Here is an 18,672-nt window from a genome sequence, read left to right on the forward strand (position 1 = left end):
TATTGATAAATGTTTGACCTATATACCTATTTTATGTACTTTGGGTGGAGTAAAAATTTCTCAGATGAAAAGCGGTCACAAGTAGAAAAAGTTTAAGAAACCCTGCTCTAGAAAAGCATGTTGGCCAACTAGGTGGCACAGTAGATAGAGCACTGGCCTTGGAGTTAGAAAAATCTGAATTCAAAACTGACTTTAGGCATTCACTGCCTATGTGACCCTTGGTAAGTTTGCCTCAGTTTCCTTATTTATAAAATGAGCTTAAGAAGGGGATGCTAAACCACTCTAGTATCTTTACCAAGAAAACCCTAAAAGAGGTCACAAATAGACCAAAAGGACTGAAAAATAACAGATAAGTACATATCCCTGAAGAAAGTATATAGTATGAGGTTCAGGGACAATTCCTAGTCTTCTTTACCGTACATTTTAGGAGATCTCAACCTTTTTTCCAAGATGCTAAAGTTTTCACAGGCAAGACAAGATTAATAATATCCAATTTATCCTTCCATTAACAAACAATTATTAAATGTCTATTGTTTTAGAGAACTAAGTACAGAGTGAAGGGGAGATAGGGGGATAGGACAGTGAAGGTAGAGTGGTCTTAGAATCCAGAAAATATAAACTGTAGTGTATGCTTGTTAATTGCCTTAGTTTCCTAGCCTTTGACTTCTCACCTGGTTTTCTGAATTAAAGAGACAGGATTAGTCATCCTTGACCTACCTCAAGTTTTTGCCTTCTCATGGTATATTTTAAAGGATGATTGCTCACATCCTGATATCCACAGCAAACATCATAACCAATTATGCAGTGTGTCCCAAAAGTCTTGGGCAGTTTTAAGCTATTTAAATGATTGAAGCTATTAAGACATTATATCTTAAAACTGTGTCAAGACTTTGGGGGTATTCTGAATTTTATCCTTTGAAAAGCAATTCAGTCATGCCCCAGGTGTCCTGGGAAGTTGAATCACTCTAGTGAGAAGATTCAGGTGGGCTCAGTTTTCGAACATTGACTTCAGCATATTTGACTGCATGCCCTTTACCTTCACACCCCCACAGCCCCATCTCCTATCTCTATTTAAGGTTCCTGCTGGCAAAGGCTCCCATTGGAGATTTTGTTTCCCATTCTGCCCCTTCTCCATCTCTTCCTACATCCCCTCTTCCCCCCTATTCAAGCACCCCCCCACCTGTGTTTTTTTTCTTTCTTCTTTTGGGGGACCAAGAGACCGAACTCTAAAAGATCTAGTATTCGTCTGTTGAGAGTGCTTTTATTTTCCATTTCTGACCAGATCCTTCTAGCTCTTCCTTAGAAATAAGGCAAGCTAGTGGACTAGAGAGAGCCCAGAAACGGTATCAGTGAATTAATTGGACTTAGAAGACAACATGTCATGCTGCAGGTGGATTAGAAAAAACATATTTGGCTGCTGCTGTTTAATTTTCCAAGGTTGTATATCTGTGATCTTTATTATGGCTTAGTGCATAGGTTGAATATGTGGGAATATTTTCCCAGGTTGTCCCCTAGATAGAAGTGGCTCAAGTTGGGATATGGCCTCTTAGAAGACAGGTGTGAAGAAAAAGAAAGTCAGCCTTATCTTGTTAGACTAAACCTAAAGTTCTCTGGGAGCTTTTTCAAGGTGGGAGGGTGCTCTCTCCCTTCCCCATTCTTCCCTTCTAGCTAGCTGTGATGGGTTGAGGGCTCCTGTCCTCCTTTTAGCTTTGAGGCAAGCTGATGTCATGAAAAGACATGTGAATTATGAAACACTCAAACCTGAGGTTAAATTCTCTTGATGAAGTTTAATAGCACAACTGTGGGCAAGTTATTTAATTTTGCTGACCTCAGAATGTGTCTTACAAAATCTACAAACTGAGGGAGTTAGGCTAGATAGATTTTAAATTTCCTTCCAGCTCTAAAATGTTTTTTGTCTCTGTTACTACTTTGACCTAAATTGTATTTCTACTTTCATCAGTTTTGGGCTAAGGGATCAGAAATCCTCTCAAAAATATTAAGCCATATGTAGACATGGGTTGAATTTTAGATACTTGCCAAAAGAGAACTTCTCCAAGAAATGATTGAGTTTTTCCCTATTTTTCTTTGGGCTCCTTTGGGGAAGAGTCTTCAGTTTGTTGTTCTAAGACAAGAAAACGGAAAGGGTTAGGGTAGGGAAGAAAAGCTGCCTGTCAACTAGCATAGTGCTGCTTCCCCTGTACATGTGGCAGAAACGTGTGTATGTGAGTGTTCCCTTCTCCAACTCTCCTCTGTCTTTTCTGCAGAAAAGGCTCCATCTATTGAGTCTCTGGACACAGTATCTGCCAGTGATGAGTTTGATAATGTAATCCCCCGTTTCAATGAGGTACAAGAAAACTGCCTGAGGGGGGAAGAGTCTTTTGGGGGGGATTGGGTTCTGTCTCCAGAAACTCTCACATTTAAGATATATCTAATGGGACAAAGTAAATCGGACTTCATAGGGAGTGGGGGGTAAGGGGGGAGCAGAAATTCTGTGCTTCTTTGATTCAGACCTGCAAGACTCTAGAGTGACCAGCAGGTGGAAGCATTGTCTTGCAGTTGGTCAACTCAAGACTAGGGGAGGAAGGGAGAAGGAAAATGGTAGTTCATTGGCTGGGTTAGAAGGCTGCTGATTTCTTGGTGTTCCAGACTCCATCTGCTAAATATGAATCTGACTTCTCCTCTTCCATCCTCCAAAGACAAAACGACCTCTTGGTTTTTGAAAGATACATTTACCTCGATGGAGGCTGGAGAACTGGAAAGGAAATTGCAATTACTTCCTTGATATATTATGAAATCTAGGAGTTTCCTGAAAAGCAAGGCTGACTCTAGGGGATTTGTAAGGCCCTTTTAGAAGAATAAGGGGAGAAGGCAAAAAGACACCCCTGTTCTGCAGATGAAATAGAGAAGATAAACATGTAATTCCAACTGTTGAGCTGAGGAACGGTGAGATAGTATAAAGAATTCTTCCCCTTTGCCTTGGTGTTTTGAGTTGAAAGAGAGTATACACAAACTTATTTTATTGTTTTCGAGTTGGGTACTTTGCCTTTTGGAAAGGAGAGGCAAAACTGTTAAGTGTATCTTTCTGTTTTGTTGGTTTTTTCTTTCTAAAGCCTAACAGTTATTACAGGAGAAAAGACTCATTTGTTTCAATTCATTGGATCCTACTCTGATCTGAGGGGCATCTGGTCCCTAGCTAATGGGGAAAGGGAAGAAATGAGAGTTTTGGTTTGTTTTTTGGCAGGGGATGAGAGTAGGGGAGAGGGGAAAACTAAGTGAGGTCCTGAAAAAAAGTTATCATAACTTCTGAGAACTTCTCTCTCCTTCCCTCCCCTACCTGCCCCTATCATTTCTCTTGCCATAGAATTATAATTCAGGATCTAAAACCAAATCGGAATCAAAAAGCTCCAACCAGTTTGAATCCCTGGAATTGCCTAAGAACTTCATTGTTCGTAAGTAATGATACATTACAGCATGATAAATATGGAAATATGTTTAGAAAAATTGCATATATTTAACCTATATTGGATTACTTTCTGTCTAAGGGAAAGAGGGGAGGACAGAAGAAGGAAGGAGGAATTGATGAGAGAAAAATAATGCTAGGTTTTGCAAGAGTGAATGTTGAAAACTATCTTTGCCTATATTTTGAAAAATAAAAAGCTATTTTTTTTTTAAGTAATGATCTATGAACCTTAGGACTATGCTGCATCAAATCCTGACTATGGTTGGCATAGGTGAGAAAATGCTATGCTTAGTCAGGAAGATCTGAATCCAAGTTGTACTTAAACCACCTCCTAGATGTAACATTGGGCAAGTCATTTAATTCCCTCAGTCTCGTTTCCCCAATTTATATGCTAAGGAAAATAATAGCATTTTCTCACAGAGCTCATGAAAGGAGGCAGTTATGAGAAGGGAGAATGTCCCAGGCATGGGTGGCAGTGGATGGAAAGAGTCAGTAGAAATGCCAAGTATTACAAGATAGTCTGCTTTGAGGAACAGCCAAGGAAGGAAGGAAACAAGTATTGGGCACTTATTATGGGCCAGGTACTTAGTACTTCATAAATATTCACAAGCCTGGGAGGTGGTTCCATAATTATCCTCATGATTCAGGAAAAACTGAGGTAGAAATTAAGGAAAATACTCAGGGTCAAATAGTTAGAAAGTATCTGAGACTGAATTTGAAAGTGAGTTTTTCTGGCTCCAGGCTCATTGCTTTAATTATACCTAGCAGATTCCAAGGAATCTATAATCTATGGCCATGGATCTAAGTAAGTTAGGAAGTGGTGGGCATTGTGAAAGACTTTAAATCATAAAGAGGATTTTTTATTTCCTCCTGAAAGTGATCCTGGAATTTGTAGGGGAATGGAATAGGATGGGAGACATGATCAGATGTGCATGTACTTTATGAAAATCACTGTGACTAAATGGAGGCTGTATAGTAATAGAGAGAGCCTTGTAACAGCTGGATACTGTAATAATAAGGATGGATAAAAGAGGAACTGAAATGGTGGAAACTATTGGGAGAAAAGAATATGTATTTGAGAGATGATGCAGAGATGAAATCAATAGATCTTGGCAACTGATTAGGGGTGTGTGTGTGTGTGTGTGTGTGTGTGTGTGTGTGTACACACAATAGTAAATTGAAAATGAAACCTAAGCTGTGAGTTTTGGAGAATTTTGGATAGGGGAGTTTGAGGGGGGAAAATACATTCAGCTTTGGACAAATTGAGTTTAAGATGTTTATTGGATATCTACTTTGAAATATCTGATAGGCATTTGGAAATGTGTGACTAGAGGGTAATAAAGGTTAGGGCTGGATAAGAAAAATTGAAAATTGTTAGTACAAATATGATAATTGAATCCATGGGAGCTAATCAGAAAACCAAGTGAAATAATAGATGGAAAGGAGAAGAGGATCCAGGGCAGGGCCTTATAGGAAACTTAGTGTGTAGAGGGGGAAAATATCCAGCAAAGGAAACTAAGCATTAGCCAGATAAGTAAGAGGAGAATCAAAACAGAGTACTGTTTATAAAATTGAATGAGAAGAGTGTCAAGGAGATGAGTAATCAATGCATGGCAAAGGCTGCAGAGAATTTAAGAAGGATAAGCAATAAGAAAAGGTTGTTGGATTTGGTGACTAAGAGATAATCCGTGATTTTGAAGAGAGCTGTTTTGTTTTGGTGGAATAAGGTAGGAAGTCTGATTATGGAATATTAAAAAGAGAGAGAGAATATAGAAGCATGTTTTGTGGATGGCCTTCCAAGAAATTTAGGGCAGCCTCAGAAGTGATTTTTCTTTTCTAGTCAACAATTGTTATTTACTTTGTCACCATGCATCCAGTTGATGCTAGTGTGACTAAGTTTTTTGATTATTGTGGCCTTTTACCATTTTGGCTGCTTTTTTCTAAGATGCACTATCGTTGATCAATGTCTTTCCAAATATGTACCTAGAATTGAACATAATAAATATTCTAGCTGTAGTTTGAGTGAGGGTAAAGTTTATAATTTTTCCTCATTTCTGAAAATTTTAATTCAAAATAAAAGTAACATTTTGTTTGTTAATCACATTATACTGATCTATCACTTCACCTAGATTTTTTCCCTTGATATTGCTGTCAGTCTTGCTCATGTTATACTTCTGAAGCTGATTTTTTTTTTTCTCTTAAAATCTATTTAGGTCTTCACATGTTTTCCATTTTATTGGATTCCATCCAGTACTCCAGCCTGTTGAAATCTCTAGATCCTATATTGATTGCCTGAGACTACTTCTTTTCCTGAAGTTTTTGTATTATCTAAAAATTTGATAAGCATGTTATCTGGGCCTATAGATAAACTCTATCAATATCCAACCCTCTGATTGACATGTTTGACAAGATGAAACTGTTCAAAAAAAGGGAGTCTGTTGTGACCCCTTCAGAAAAAAGGGAAGAAGAGCTTCATAATTGGTTTCATTTTTTCACTGTCTTTTAAATTCTAAAATCTTCCAAAGAATCAATCATCCTATTGGCTTATAATATAATTATATAAAATAAATATAAAGAATATGAGAAGTGAAATCTATTCAGCATTTGCCTCTCTAGTTCTATAATATCTCTAGCATCTAGCCATCTTCTTAAAATTTGTAGTTAAAAAGTTTTTTTTTTTAATATAAAGAATTTATTTTCCCTACTTTTTTTCCAGGAAAAAAAAAACAAAACCCATCTAACAAATAATGGAAAAGCAACATTTTTTTACATTTTCTACATCCAAAAACATATCCCATTCTACATATTTAATTCATTTCCTCTAAGATATGAATGAGGTAGGTAATATGTTTCCTCACTAGTTATCTGGAATCATTCCTACAATCTTTCAAAGATAATTGACAATGGATCAGACGTCATCTTTCCCAGTATTAGCATCCCAATGTGTAGTTCTTTTAGGTCTGCTAACAAAGTCGTTGCCAACACTAGATTAATATTCTTACTAGATTGGACTTTTTTTTTTTTTTAAGGGAGGGGTATCGACTCCTTATTAGCTTCTTTTTTTCTGTCCTTTCCAGTTCCAAAGACATTCTTGGATAAAGAATCTTCAATGCAAGAACCAATATCTGGACCACATCTATCTTGATTCATCCCATTACTTTACATCAATCCCATCCCTTTTGGAATTCTGATGACTTAAATCACAGCTGTGCTTCACATGTCTGTTCATCATGAGCTTTAGCATAACTGTTATGAGATGGTTCTTTATGTTCTCTTACCTATTTTTTGATTTCTATTTTCTGGATGTGCTTTTTAGAGAACTTGAAACTGACAGAGGCTTCTTGGTAGCATTGTGGATAGGGTGGTGAACTTAGGAAGACTTCCATTCAAATAGTGCCTGAGCTACTCACTTAGTTGTGTGATACTGGGCAAATTACTTAATCTTGGACTCTATATACATGTATATAGAGTACTTTATAAACCTTACAGAGAAATATAAATATTGGCTGTTATTTTTAAGCTCCCCCCCAATTAACCCAACCTATTCATTTTCTTTCCCTTTACCTTCTCTTCCCCCTAACCCCAGTGGTGAGAGTGGGGGAGGGGGTAGAGAAGAAAAAAAAAAAACCTCCTAATTCCTATATAAGGAAACAAATCAAATTTCTACATCAACTATTTCCCCTGACCTCCCTCGCCCCCACCCCCAGGCCAAAAAAGGGTCATAAACTTTATAAACTTTGAGTATCATTTTTCTGTCAGGAAGTGAATGCTAACTATTATTTAGAAGGGCACAGATGCACAGAGAACCATGGAAGCTTTTGTAGATTATTAAATTTAACCACTCTTTTCTAAGATCTACTTTTTCCATCTTCAGTTAATTTTTTTCCCCTCAGTCTCATTCATAAGAGCTTCTGCCCTGCTTCCCACTCCCAACAAACCTTATTTGATTTTCTTTCAGAATTTTTTAAAAAAGGTCTCATCTAGAGCAGTGGGATCAAAGTCGAATATAAACCTGGTCTTACATTGACTTAGCCCCAAATTAACATTTATCTTTAGTATTTTATTTTTTAAAACAGTTCTTAATTACATTTTAATTTGTTAATAAGGGATGTTTGGGAATGTGAGCCTATAAGTTTGATACTTCTGATCTATAGTACGTGTTGGATCTTGCCCAAGTTCCTTGTCCTTTATTAAAACATCTAAATACTGCTAAGGTTCTTATCATGATTGGAGGGATCTGATTCTTACCCTTTTTTCCCTTTCAGTCTAATGATTTGAGCACAATGCCATGACCTTCATCTTTGCTTCCTGGATTTGTTCATACCTCATGTTTCATGCTATTGTGCTTTCCTTATCTCTTTACTTTTGAATAAAGTCAGATCTTACAGAGCAACAAGATCACTGATTCTATCCTACAAACTTTGTGATACCTAAGGAATTTTATTGGACCCTTTACATTAGGATCTTTAGTTCATTTTACTAGCAAAGTTTATGCTAAACTCCAAATGTTTTTGAAGATAGAACACAGTATCTTGGAAAGGATGTGGCTCTGAGCAGATACAAGAATTGGCTGCTCATGTTGACCTTTAGAATATGGTAAGCCCTGCTGGCTATGATATACTTAATGGCTGTAGGAGTGCTAGAATAAGATCATAAGTCTTTGGAAATAAGATCACAATTTGATGTCAATAGGGACCACCATAGCAATCAAGGATGTGTGAAAGGTATTTGCCACTATGATGTGCCTGATGAGGTCATCCAACTTCTGCTGGCAGACCTTTGATGAAAGACAATCTACAACTTCCCAAGATATCCCATTTTATTCTAAAATGGCTCTAATTAGTGGAAAGTTTTTCTTCACATCAAATTTAACTCTGTATCTTTGAATTTCTGACTGAATAATTAGGAACAAGAGTAGTTCACTGGACATCTAGTATACTGTGTTTATTTAATAGCAGCTCTGGCTTGATTCAGTGAGTTGGAGGGGAGGTAGATGGGAAAGAATTAAAATATCAAATAAGTATATGAACTGAGGCAAATATTTCACTTTTACAGGTCTCTGTAACACAATTTGGAATATTACCATACTGCACATTCTTTTGATTAGGCTTCTCTAGAGCCTTGTCGGACAATCCCAGAAGTCACATATTGAGGCTACTAGGTTTTGTGCTTTTTGACTCCTCTTCATAAGTTTTTGACTAGGAAGAAGCAGCTATATGGAAAAAGAGGGAGTTGGGGGAGCAGAGTAAGATGGTCCTCTTAAGGACTTCTGTAAGATGGGATAATACTTAGGTCATTTTGCAGTTCAAAATGAGACTATATCTGAGTATTTTACAACCAAAAAATTTACAAATAATAATAGAATCTTACTTAAGGACATAAAGAATTGTAAAGATGTAATCCAATTTCTAGTAGCTAATGAAAATTAATGAACAAGTTAAAAAGACTAGAAAGAACCTTTCAATTTATGGAAAATTTTTCCTTTCACCCTCACTTAAGTGGATAGCATACTTGTGTTAGAATATATATAACCGCTATTTCTAAGACCATAGAATTTTAAATTGGAAGCTATTTTAGATTATTAAATCTAACTATTCCTTCCTTTCCTAACTCTTATGTACTCCTTTTATGTGTGTGTGTATGTATGTGTGAATATATATATATATATATATATATATATATATTTATATTTAGTATATGTAGAATGTGTAGTATAGTAATATTCCAAATATACCAAATTATGGTAAAATTCCAAAAATATCCACATTTTAAGAAAGGAAATCAAAGAAAAGTAGGACACTCTACTGTATGTCTTATTCTGAAGGCTGGGACAGCTGACCCTTTTTCAGCACATGAGTTGAGGTACCTTTTCCTTGGGATCTTATTAAACTTGTGGACCTTAATTGTGTCGTCCAGGTGTTGCTCCTTCCCCACCATTAACAGCTGCAAAGCTCAAATGTAGTGGCTAGGTATTATAACATCACATACTTTAGGTTAAGGTTATAATCTAGTTAGTTCTGAGATCTTTAAAAAGCTGTCTGCTTCCTACAAGTTAGGTTAAAGCAAACCCAGACAAGGGATACAACATATTCCTTTTAGAAAAGGAGGTTTCTATTTCTAAATTAAAATAGACTGAACATAGAGTGAGGATTCTTTCCCTCTCTTCTCCTTTGTCCCATCTCTCCCCTTTCTTCTAATTGCTTACCCTTAGTTCTTTCTTCTAAGGACTTCTCAGCATATACACAAGGGCCATCTCTAGTCATTTTGATCTATATCTTGCCACTGGACCCAGATGGTGCTGGAGGAGAAAGTGGGGCTGGTGATTTTTGCACAGCCCTCCCTCACTTCAGTCTAATTCACTTGCAAGTCATGCATCACCTCCCTGATTCATGGTCCTCTTCAAGAACAAAAAGCAAACAAGAAGAGGAAGAAGTATACCCACATGTAGCCAAGTTTAAATGATTTTATGCCTCTGAGGCTACTCTTGCAAAGTATCAACAGCTTCTAAAGCAACATGAAGGTATACTTCATCTTCTTCCCATAATGCTACTATTGTTCACTCTTCTAGAATTCTTATCAAAAATGTTTTTGCATATGTTTAGTACCTTAGGAGAAGAATGTTAACTTGATTTTCCCTCAGATTTCAGAGAGATCTGACCTGACACAGGCAGTCAGGTGGTACAGAGCACAGAGCTTCCTGGAGTCAGTAAGACCAGAGTTCAAATGTGACCTTGGTCACTTATTATGACCCTAGCCATGTCACTTTAACTCTGCTTCAATTTCCTCAAATGTAAAGTGCGAATAATATCTCCTGCCTCCCAGAGTTGAAGATCAGATGAAATCATTGTAAAAAAAAGTACTTAGCTCAGTGCCTGGGACACAGACACTCGATAAAGGCTTAGTCCATTTCCTTCCCTCTTAATAATAAATACATTTTTTTTGTCCTAGTTCATGACTTGAAGAAAGAACAAAAGAGCGTGACTATAGATAGCCCCATCCTTTCAGAGGCAAATATCTCCACCTCTTCTGGTTTAGGGGAATCATGTCAACTATCTCCTCTGACCACTAGGTAGGTAGACTGTCCTACAACTCTGGCTTCATCTTCTTGACCCTTTGGGTTTTCTCCTTCTTGTATGTATTTAAGGCTTTCCAAGACATTCTGTTCCCTAGGCTTGTTATAGGAGGTTTAGGAGAAAAGATGAAGTCCCTCAAATGCAGACCCAAATCTGAAAGCCAGCAGGCCAACGAAGCTTCTGAGGAATCATGAGCACAGAGGATGTCTAGTGCTAAGGTATAAAAGACAGTTAACTTGATTTTAAAGTATCTGTCATAATTCACACAGGAGTCTTTTAAGTACATCATCTCTGCAGCCCTTAGAGATGGATAATCCTACTGATCTGGACACAAGGAATGTTTCATCCCAAGGTACATTCTTTCCCTACCCCTTTCCTAGTTCCATTCCCAGCGGGTATAGTTATGTTTATCAGCTATTTAATATAGCCCCTTTCAATGATCTAAAGCAGAGCATTGCTTAGGAATACAAGGTAGCTAGGTGACACAATAGATAGAGCACTAGACCTGAAGTTGGGAGATCAGAGTGCAAATCAAGTTTTTGAAACGTTATATAGTTGTGTGATCCAGAACAAGTCACTTAACTTTCATCTGCCTTGTTTTTATCACCTGTAAAATAGGAGTAGCAGCCTCTCTCTCTCCCAGGGTTATTGTGAAGATCACATGAGTGATTGTAAAACTTTGAAAACATAAGGAGTTATATAAATGCTAGCTATAGTGCTAGTCTAAAGTAGTTCAAGTCTAAGGACTAGGTGGTTTTAGCCTCATCTTCCATTTCTTTCCATCTTCAATCTTTCTCTTTTTCAATTAACATACATTTATTAAGTACCCATTATATACTAGTCACTAGGGATACAAATACAAAAGGGAAAGTACATGCTCAAGAAAATTAGTACCCTAATAAAGAGGTGGCAGGGAAAGAGAGTTTTAGTTATGGTGGTGATAGGATTTTTAAGTAGAGCAATAGGGCAGCAGATTATCATGCAACTCTATGAATATATCAGACTCTGACAGGAATGGGCAGGCAAACTCTCTTGGACAAGGAACAGCTTATTACATTTTAATGCTGTCCTTTTTTATAATAAAGAATAATTCTCTCTAATGAAAGCTGAGCCTGCCTTCATTGGTTTCATATGCTGCTTTTGGAGGATAACTCTATAGAGGGAACAAAAAATACTCTTCTAATTCCCTTTTGAAATTTTATGTTTAAGCTAATGGTATTTAGCTTCTAGTCACCTTGTGTATGTGGTTTCTCTCCTCCAAGTGATTCCTTTTTGGAAAGGGATTTTTCAGTAAAACTGACTTCTTATTGTGCCAGATAAGAAAACTTTTAATTCTCTTATCGTACACACTGTAAGCTAAACCCCAGGCATACTCAGGAAAAAACAAACAGTTTCTAACCTTGATGAACCTCTTATTCAACAAATGAAGTCAACAAGTATTTATTAAGCATTTATCATGTGCCAGGCATTGTAGTAAGTATGGGTAAAAGTGTTAGCATTTACATAAATCCTTATAGTTTTCAAAGACTATCATAACTATTCTCATGTAATCAGTATACAATTCTGAGAGAAGCTATTATATCTCCATTTTACAGACAATGGAATGAAGGGCAGACAAGTGTTATGAAGAGAGGCATAAAAAACAAAATTCCTGCCCTTGAGTAACTTTTATCCTACTGGGAAAGATAAAATAGATTGACAAGGAATCAAAATAATTCCAAAAGGGACAGCACTGGGGGTGGAGATTCATAAAGTAGAGGTTACCTTAGAGAACTCACTTTCCCATTTAGACCTCAGTTTCCCTCTTATAGTTTCCCTCTTATAGTGGCAATAAAAGAATAGATCTAGATTTTGGGCTCCTTCTTGCTTTTAAATGTCTTTACTTTCCATTCTCCCACCAAAGCGAATTGCAGTCCCAAGAATCCTAAAAACCTTACCCAGGAGATAGAAGAGTATTTTCATGCTCAAGAAGCAAAGGTAAAGATATTCCTACTTTTTGGCTGATTTTTTTCCCCCTCAATTTGATATGAGAGGAAGAAGGACTAATACGAAGATTTCATAAAAGATTGGATCTAGTCATTTCTACAAAATCTCATGTACGCTCAAAAAATAAATGCTGTGAATTATTCATTCATTTTAGACTTTATAGAAGTAACATGTCTACCTTTCTGTGTAGCCTTTAAGTGTTGGTTTTATGTTCATCCTCCCCAAACTCTCACTTCCAACTCATTATCATTCCATATTTTCCCCCTTGGCAGTCGGAAGAAGTTTCTGTAAGACCACTAGAAGAAATAAAGGAAGCTGATAAAGAAAACATGCTGATGCCTGAAGAACCAAGTCATTCTACAGAGGGTAACTCTTAGCTCTTCTAAAGAGCACAAAACATCATTTCAATATGGCTCTGGACAGTAATTACTACAAAGATTAGGTCGAAGGAGGGACTTCAGAATACAATCTAATCTGATGTGTGAGGCTCTCTTGCTTAGTTTCCCTTAGATTCCATCACTTAATAGCTACCTCTTCCCTGCCCTAATAATGGGTATTGAAGACAGATATTGAGTCATTTTGGTTGTTGTCTAACTCTTTGTGACCCTATTCGGGATTTTCTTGGCGTGGTTTGCCGTTTCCTTCTCTAGCTCACTTTACAGATGAAGAAACTGAAGCAGCCAGGGTGAAGTGACTTATTCAGGCTCACACAGCTAAATGTCTGAGGCTAGATTTGAATTCAGGAAGATGTCTTCCAGACTTCAGGCCTGGCACTCTGTGCACTATGGAATCACCTAACTGCCCATAGGGCTTTAAGTTTCTGCCTAAGTAATTTCATGCTCAGGAGTCAGATGTGGCCCTACATGGGCGGGGGGTTCAAATCCTTCTGTTACTTAACAGCTGTATAATCAGGAGTAAGTCATCTTGCTTTCTAAGCTAGTCTTCACATAGTTAAAATGTATCTTGTAATACTTGTGGCCTCAACCTGACGGATGTATAAATCACTTTTGAAAACCTCAAAGTACTGTAACAGTTATTCTGATACAGCTAAACTGCTAACTATTAGTTACTCTGGGTTTACCCATAAGGCAAATTAATCCCAACTCTCTATAACTTAATCTAACTTTCGGGACTTTCTAAATTTGTACAGGTGTTGCTGAATCCCCAGATATTGCTGTGGTGGAAGAGGCTCCACCCAAAACTCAGGAGGTTGTTCAGATTGCTCCAGACCATCAGCAAGAGAAAATCCCTACTCAAAGTAACCGGGATGAATTAACAAAAAACCTTAGTGTCAGTACTCATGAATCCATTGTTCATCATGACACTAGAAGCAGGTAAAATGACTTTTTAAAAAATATATATACCATAGTTTCTTTGCATAACTTCAGACTAGGTGGGAACAACTTGCTGCTGGAGAAATATGAAGGAGCATCATACCATTAGGCAGCACAAGTTTAGTGTATAGGGGTCTCTTTTTTTTTTTCCTGAGGCAATTGGGGTAAAGTGACTTGCCCTGGGTAACACAACCAAGAAGTGTTAAAAGTCAGAGGTCATATTTGAACCCTGGTCCTCCTGACTTCAGGGCTGGTGTTCTATCTACTGTGCCATTTAGCTGCCCTGCGTAGGGACCTTCTTGATGAAGCAGCTTACCCTGATTTTTACTGGAATAGTTAAGGCTAAAATGGAAGAATCTCTTTACATGGAATATAAGCAAACAGTCATATTCAACTCACCTATTGCATTTCTTTACTACTTAGTCAAGTAGTATAAAAATCCTCAAAACATGACAATGCATTCACATAGCACTGTTTCTAGGGCTTTGAGTGTTAGAAATGGAAGTCCTTTATTTTTAATTTTTAAAACATTTTTATTTAATGTTTTGAATTCCAAATTCTGTTCTTCTTTTCTCTCCCTGAAATGGAAAGCAATCAGAAATGCTTGACATAATTTCATAATTTTATACAAAAATATTGACTAAAAAGAAAAAAATGAAAAAGTTAAATAGTATATTTTGGTTTATAGCCAGCTCCATCAGCTCTTTCTCTCAAGATGAATAACATTTTTATCATAAGTCCTTAAGAATTGTCTTAGCTATTCTCAGCAATACAATGATCTAAGTCATTCAAACTTAATCATAACAGAATATTGTTATTGTAAACAATTTTCTCCTGGTTCTTACTTTGCTTTGCATGAGGTCATAAGTCTTTCCACTTTTTTTTCTAAAAGCATACTGCTCGATTTTTATAGCACAATAGTATGCCATGACAATCACATTACAACTTGTCCAGCCATTCCCCAATTGATGGATATCAATTTTTCACCACCACAAGAACTGCTATAAACACTTTTGTACATAGATACTTTTACTTTTTATCTATCTTAAGGATATAGACTTAATATTGCTGGGTCAAAGGATGAAAACTTAAACCTTTGGGCATAATTCCAAATTGCTCTCCAGAATGATTAAATTAGTTCATAAGTCCACCAAGAATGCCTTAGTGTCCCAAGTTTTCCACATCCTTTCCAGCATTTTCATTTTCCTGTCGTATTAACCAATCCAATAGCCATGAGTATTGTAGAGTTGTTTTACTTTGCAATTTTCTAACCAATAATTTGGAGCATTATTATGTAACTGGATGGTTTTAATTTTTCTGAAAACTGTTCATGATCTTTGACTATTTCATTCCTCAAGTGACTTGTACTTTTCAGTTTTCTATATATTTGAGCAACAAGGCCTTTAATAGCAAAACTTGCTATAAAAAATAGTCCCCCTTAGCTTTCTGCTTTCCTTCTAATTTTGGCTACATTGGATTTTTTTTGTGCAAAAACTTTAATGTAATCAAAATTATCCATTTTACTTCCTTTAATGCTATTTCTAATTTGCTCATAAGTTTTTATGTCTAAATAACACTCATTTTGACTCTCTTGATGTGTAAGATGTTGGTCTATGCCTAGTTTCTGCCAAACAGCTTTCCAGTTCCCTCTTCTCCCTACTTCCCCCTTCTCCCCACCCCAGTGAATTATTGGAGTACATTTTTCTTAATGAGAAGGAAGTGACAGATTCAGCAAAGTGGACTGAGAAAGAAAGGTGGAAACCAAGAAACCACCACTGAAGTCTAGGGAGGAAGAGACTAACTGGGGGTGAGGGGGGTATGAGGGTGGGGAGAGGAGGATTGAAAATTGCTCTAGAGAAGACTTTTTTCCCCCAAAGGGCAAAACAACAAATTGCTAATCTTGGGATTCTTTTCTAGGTCAAGAAGTTGGCCTTAGATCAACCTTGGGAAAAGATTCTGTATTCTTGGTGAGCAGAATATAACTGGAGCATATGATGGTCTGATAGAGTCCTGGCATGTTTAAACTATGATCCCTCATGAGAAATGTCAAGTTTCATAGGCAGATGGGGAGCAGAAAGAAGCTTTGCATATGTGATTTAGGGTAACTTATCCTGGGCTAGGAAGCCCAAAGCCAAAGTAATCACTAAATAGACATAGCTTCCACATTTGGCCCAGGTTCTTGGATCTAGATACAAATACATACTCTACTATTTTCCTGATCCACGAGTAGACTATCTACAAAGTCTATCCTGAGTCATGGCAAAGGTTGGAATTTGTCAGCAATAGTTTCCCTTATTGTAGAATATTCTAATAAAAGGATCCCTAATACCCCAGCTTGAACCTGGCAGTTGGACTCTATTGTTTTCAGTTTCCTTCTTGGTGGTCCTTCTCTAGGATCAGGGGGCTAGAAAGGAGGTTTAAACCTGAGAGAAGAAACTTTCTCACAAAGCTGTCCAAAAATGGGTTGGGTTCTTTCAAGATGTTTTCCTCTCCTTGGAGATATTGAAATAGATGATGGATGACAACTTGTTAGACATGTCAGAGTAAGAGCTACTCTAAGCACACATGCAATGGAAGGAACTCTTGCAGTACCTTCTAACTTTCACATTCTTGTTCATTTTCCAGGATGTCATTGATACTTTCCATGCTGAAAATCTTGCTGGTTATGTTGATGTCTCCTTGACTTAATCCAGGAGTAAGAAGAAAAACCATTCAGACTGGGCCTTGCTCAGTTTTCAAAAGAATATCTTCAAATAAGATCAGGGTTTCGCATTGAAAATTCTGTGAAGAATGTCATTTGTGATGTATCTGGATCAGAATATTCATAGGCCAATGTGATTAATTACAGTTGAAAATTCAGTTGTCCTTTGCTTAATTCCTACATCAAGCAAATAACTTTTCCCAATATTCTGGGACCCCTAGTTCCCTTTTATAAATGACAATCTATTTAATTACTTCAAGGCAGGATATGGGTGGGGGGAAAATTGGAGGAAATATGTATTCAAAAACCTGCCTACATGTAGTTTTCTTAGCTGGTGCAGCAGGATAGTGGTAGATGTGGAGTGAGAGAATCATACCAGACCTTTGTTTCTATAACAGGCTTAAAGTGTCTTGGAATTTTGTTTTTTAAACTACATGAAGTTAATTATCTTAATGATTTTAAGGAGTCTTTTATCTTGGACATATTGTAATTCCTTATATTTTAGTCTACTTAGTGAATGGGAAAGGGGAAGCAAAGGACTTAGACCTTTAATTATTTATGTACATAAACCTATTTACAACTACTTATCTCTTGAATAAATGAATTTCAACATCATCTCCTTAACTTATTATCCATCCTTTACTCAGTCTCTGGATTTCCTTTGTCTCTAATTCTTTTAACTTCCTCCATGTTAGACCTAGGTAAGACTATATATAAGGTGCTACCTGATGAAATTTAAAATCCTTATTGACTTTTAAAAATTAGTAGAATAATCTAATTCCTATTTGGGCTCTAAGACCAGTAGTTTTCAAAAGAATATCTTCAAATAAGATCAGGGTTTCGCATTGAAAATTCTGTGAAGAATGTCATTTGTGATGTATCTGGATCAGAATATTCATAGGCCAATGTGATTAATTACAGTTGAAAATTCAGTTGTCCTTTGCTTAATTCCTACATCAAGCAAATAACTTTTCCCAATATTCTGGGACCCCTAGTTCCCTTTTATAAATGACAATCTATTTAATTACTTCAAGGCAGGATATGGGTGGGGGGAAAATTGGAGGAAATATGTATTCAAAAACCTGCCTACATGTAGTTTTCTTAGCTGGTGCAGCAGGATAGTGGTAGATGTGGAGTGAGAGAATCATACCAGACCTTTGTTTCTATAACAGGCTTAAAGTGTCTTGGAATTTTGTTTTTTAAACTACATGAAGTTAATTATCTTAATGATTTTAAGGAGTCTTTTATCTTGGACATATTGTAATTCCTTATATTTTAGTCTACTTAGTGAATGGGAAAGGGGAAGCAAAGGACTTAGACCTTTAATTATTTATGTACATAAACCTATTTACAACTACTTATCTCTTGAATAAATGAATTTCAACATCATCTCCTTAACTTATTATCCATCCTTTACTCAGTCTCTGGATTTCCTTTGTCTCTAATTCTTTTAACTTCCTCCATGTTAGACCTAGGTAAGACTATATATAAGGTGCTACCTGATGAAATTTAAAATCCTTATTGACTTTTAAAAATTAGTAAAATAATCTAACTTCCTATTTGGGCTCTAAGACCAGTAGTTTTCAAAGAATATGCAACAAACCCCCTCCCAACTCCAGTTTGCTGCCTATTCTGAACAACTTTGAGTTGTTGATATCAGCAGCTTTTTGTGGAGGGTGACTCTCTCCCCTGGAACTTCAGAGAGTATGAAAGAAGGGAGAGACAGAAATCTTAAGGCCAAACTCCTTGGGAATTCCGAGCAAGTCTCAACTTCTCTGTACTGAATAATCACTAAGTCCTATCCAGATTTATTATCTTATAATAACTTCTTTATTACCAACTTAGATGTGTTGTGTGCTGCATTCCTTGTAATGGGAAACTGAACCTATGAGAATTTTGAACTGCTCTACACCTAACCAGATATAGACTACCTAGGTCATAAATTTTAACCCAAGTGATGCTTGAGTAAGAATTTCCCTTTCCCTTCTCTCTCATATAACTCATAAATGGTCATACAGACTTGTGTAGAACATCCAGTATAGAGACACTCTTCATTTAGGATAAGTTATGATCTTCCCTTCAATCAAGACTAAGTTAATGGAGGATTTTGGGAACATG

At 36.7% G+C, this 18,672-nt stretch overlaps 1 protein-coding gene across 1 annotated transcript; it reads left to right on the forward strand.

Annotated features, from left to right (window-relative positions):
• The first annotated feature begins 1,075 nt into the window (after window positions 1-1,075).
• On the forward strand, window positions 1,076-17,169 carry LOC127552400 (uncharacterized). Its single transcript, XM_051982937.1, has 10 exons — window positions 1,076-1,437; window positions 2,265-2,344; window positions 3,362-3,449; window positions 10,409-10,529; window positions 10,803-10,885; window positions 12,437-12,510; window positions 12,792-12,885; window positions 13,670-13,853; window positions 15,771-15,820; window positions 16,479-17,169. Exons 1-9 carry the CDS (start codon window positions 1,377-1,379, stop codon window positions 15,787-15,789), a joined length of 804 nt encoding a protein of 267 aa, XP_051838897.1. The 5' UTR covers window positions 1,076-1,376; the 3' UTR covers window positions 15,790-15,820; window positions 16,479-17,169.
• Window positions 17,170-18,672: the final 1,503 nt, after the last annotated feature.

This window comes from Antechinus flavipes, chromosome 2, assembly GCF_016432865.1.
Source record: "Antechinus flavipes isolate AdamAnt ecotype Samford, QLD, Australia chromosome 2, AdamAnt_v2, whole genome shotgun sequence".
Classification (NCBI taxonomy): domain Eukaryota; kingdom Metazoa; phylum Chordata; class Mammalia; order Dasyuromorphia; family Dasyuridae; genus Antechinus; species Antechinus flavipes.

What these genes read in the sequence shown, in the direction of transcription:
- LOC127552400 (XM_051982937.1), top strand. Translation starts at nt 1,377, where the DNA reads ATGTCATGCTGCAGGTGGATTAGAAAAAACATATTTGGCTGCTGCTGT. An exon ending in TAATCCCCCGTTTCAATGAG is followed by an intron (nt 2,345 to 3,361) that starts GTACAAGAAAAC and finishes CTCTTGCCATAG; the next exon opens with AATTATAATTCAGGATCTAA. An exon ending in TTCATGCTCAAGAAGCAAAG is followed by an intron (nt 12,511 to 12,791) that starts GTAAAGATATTC and finishes CCCCCTTGGCAG; the next exon opens with TCGGAAGAAGTTTCTGTAAG.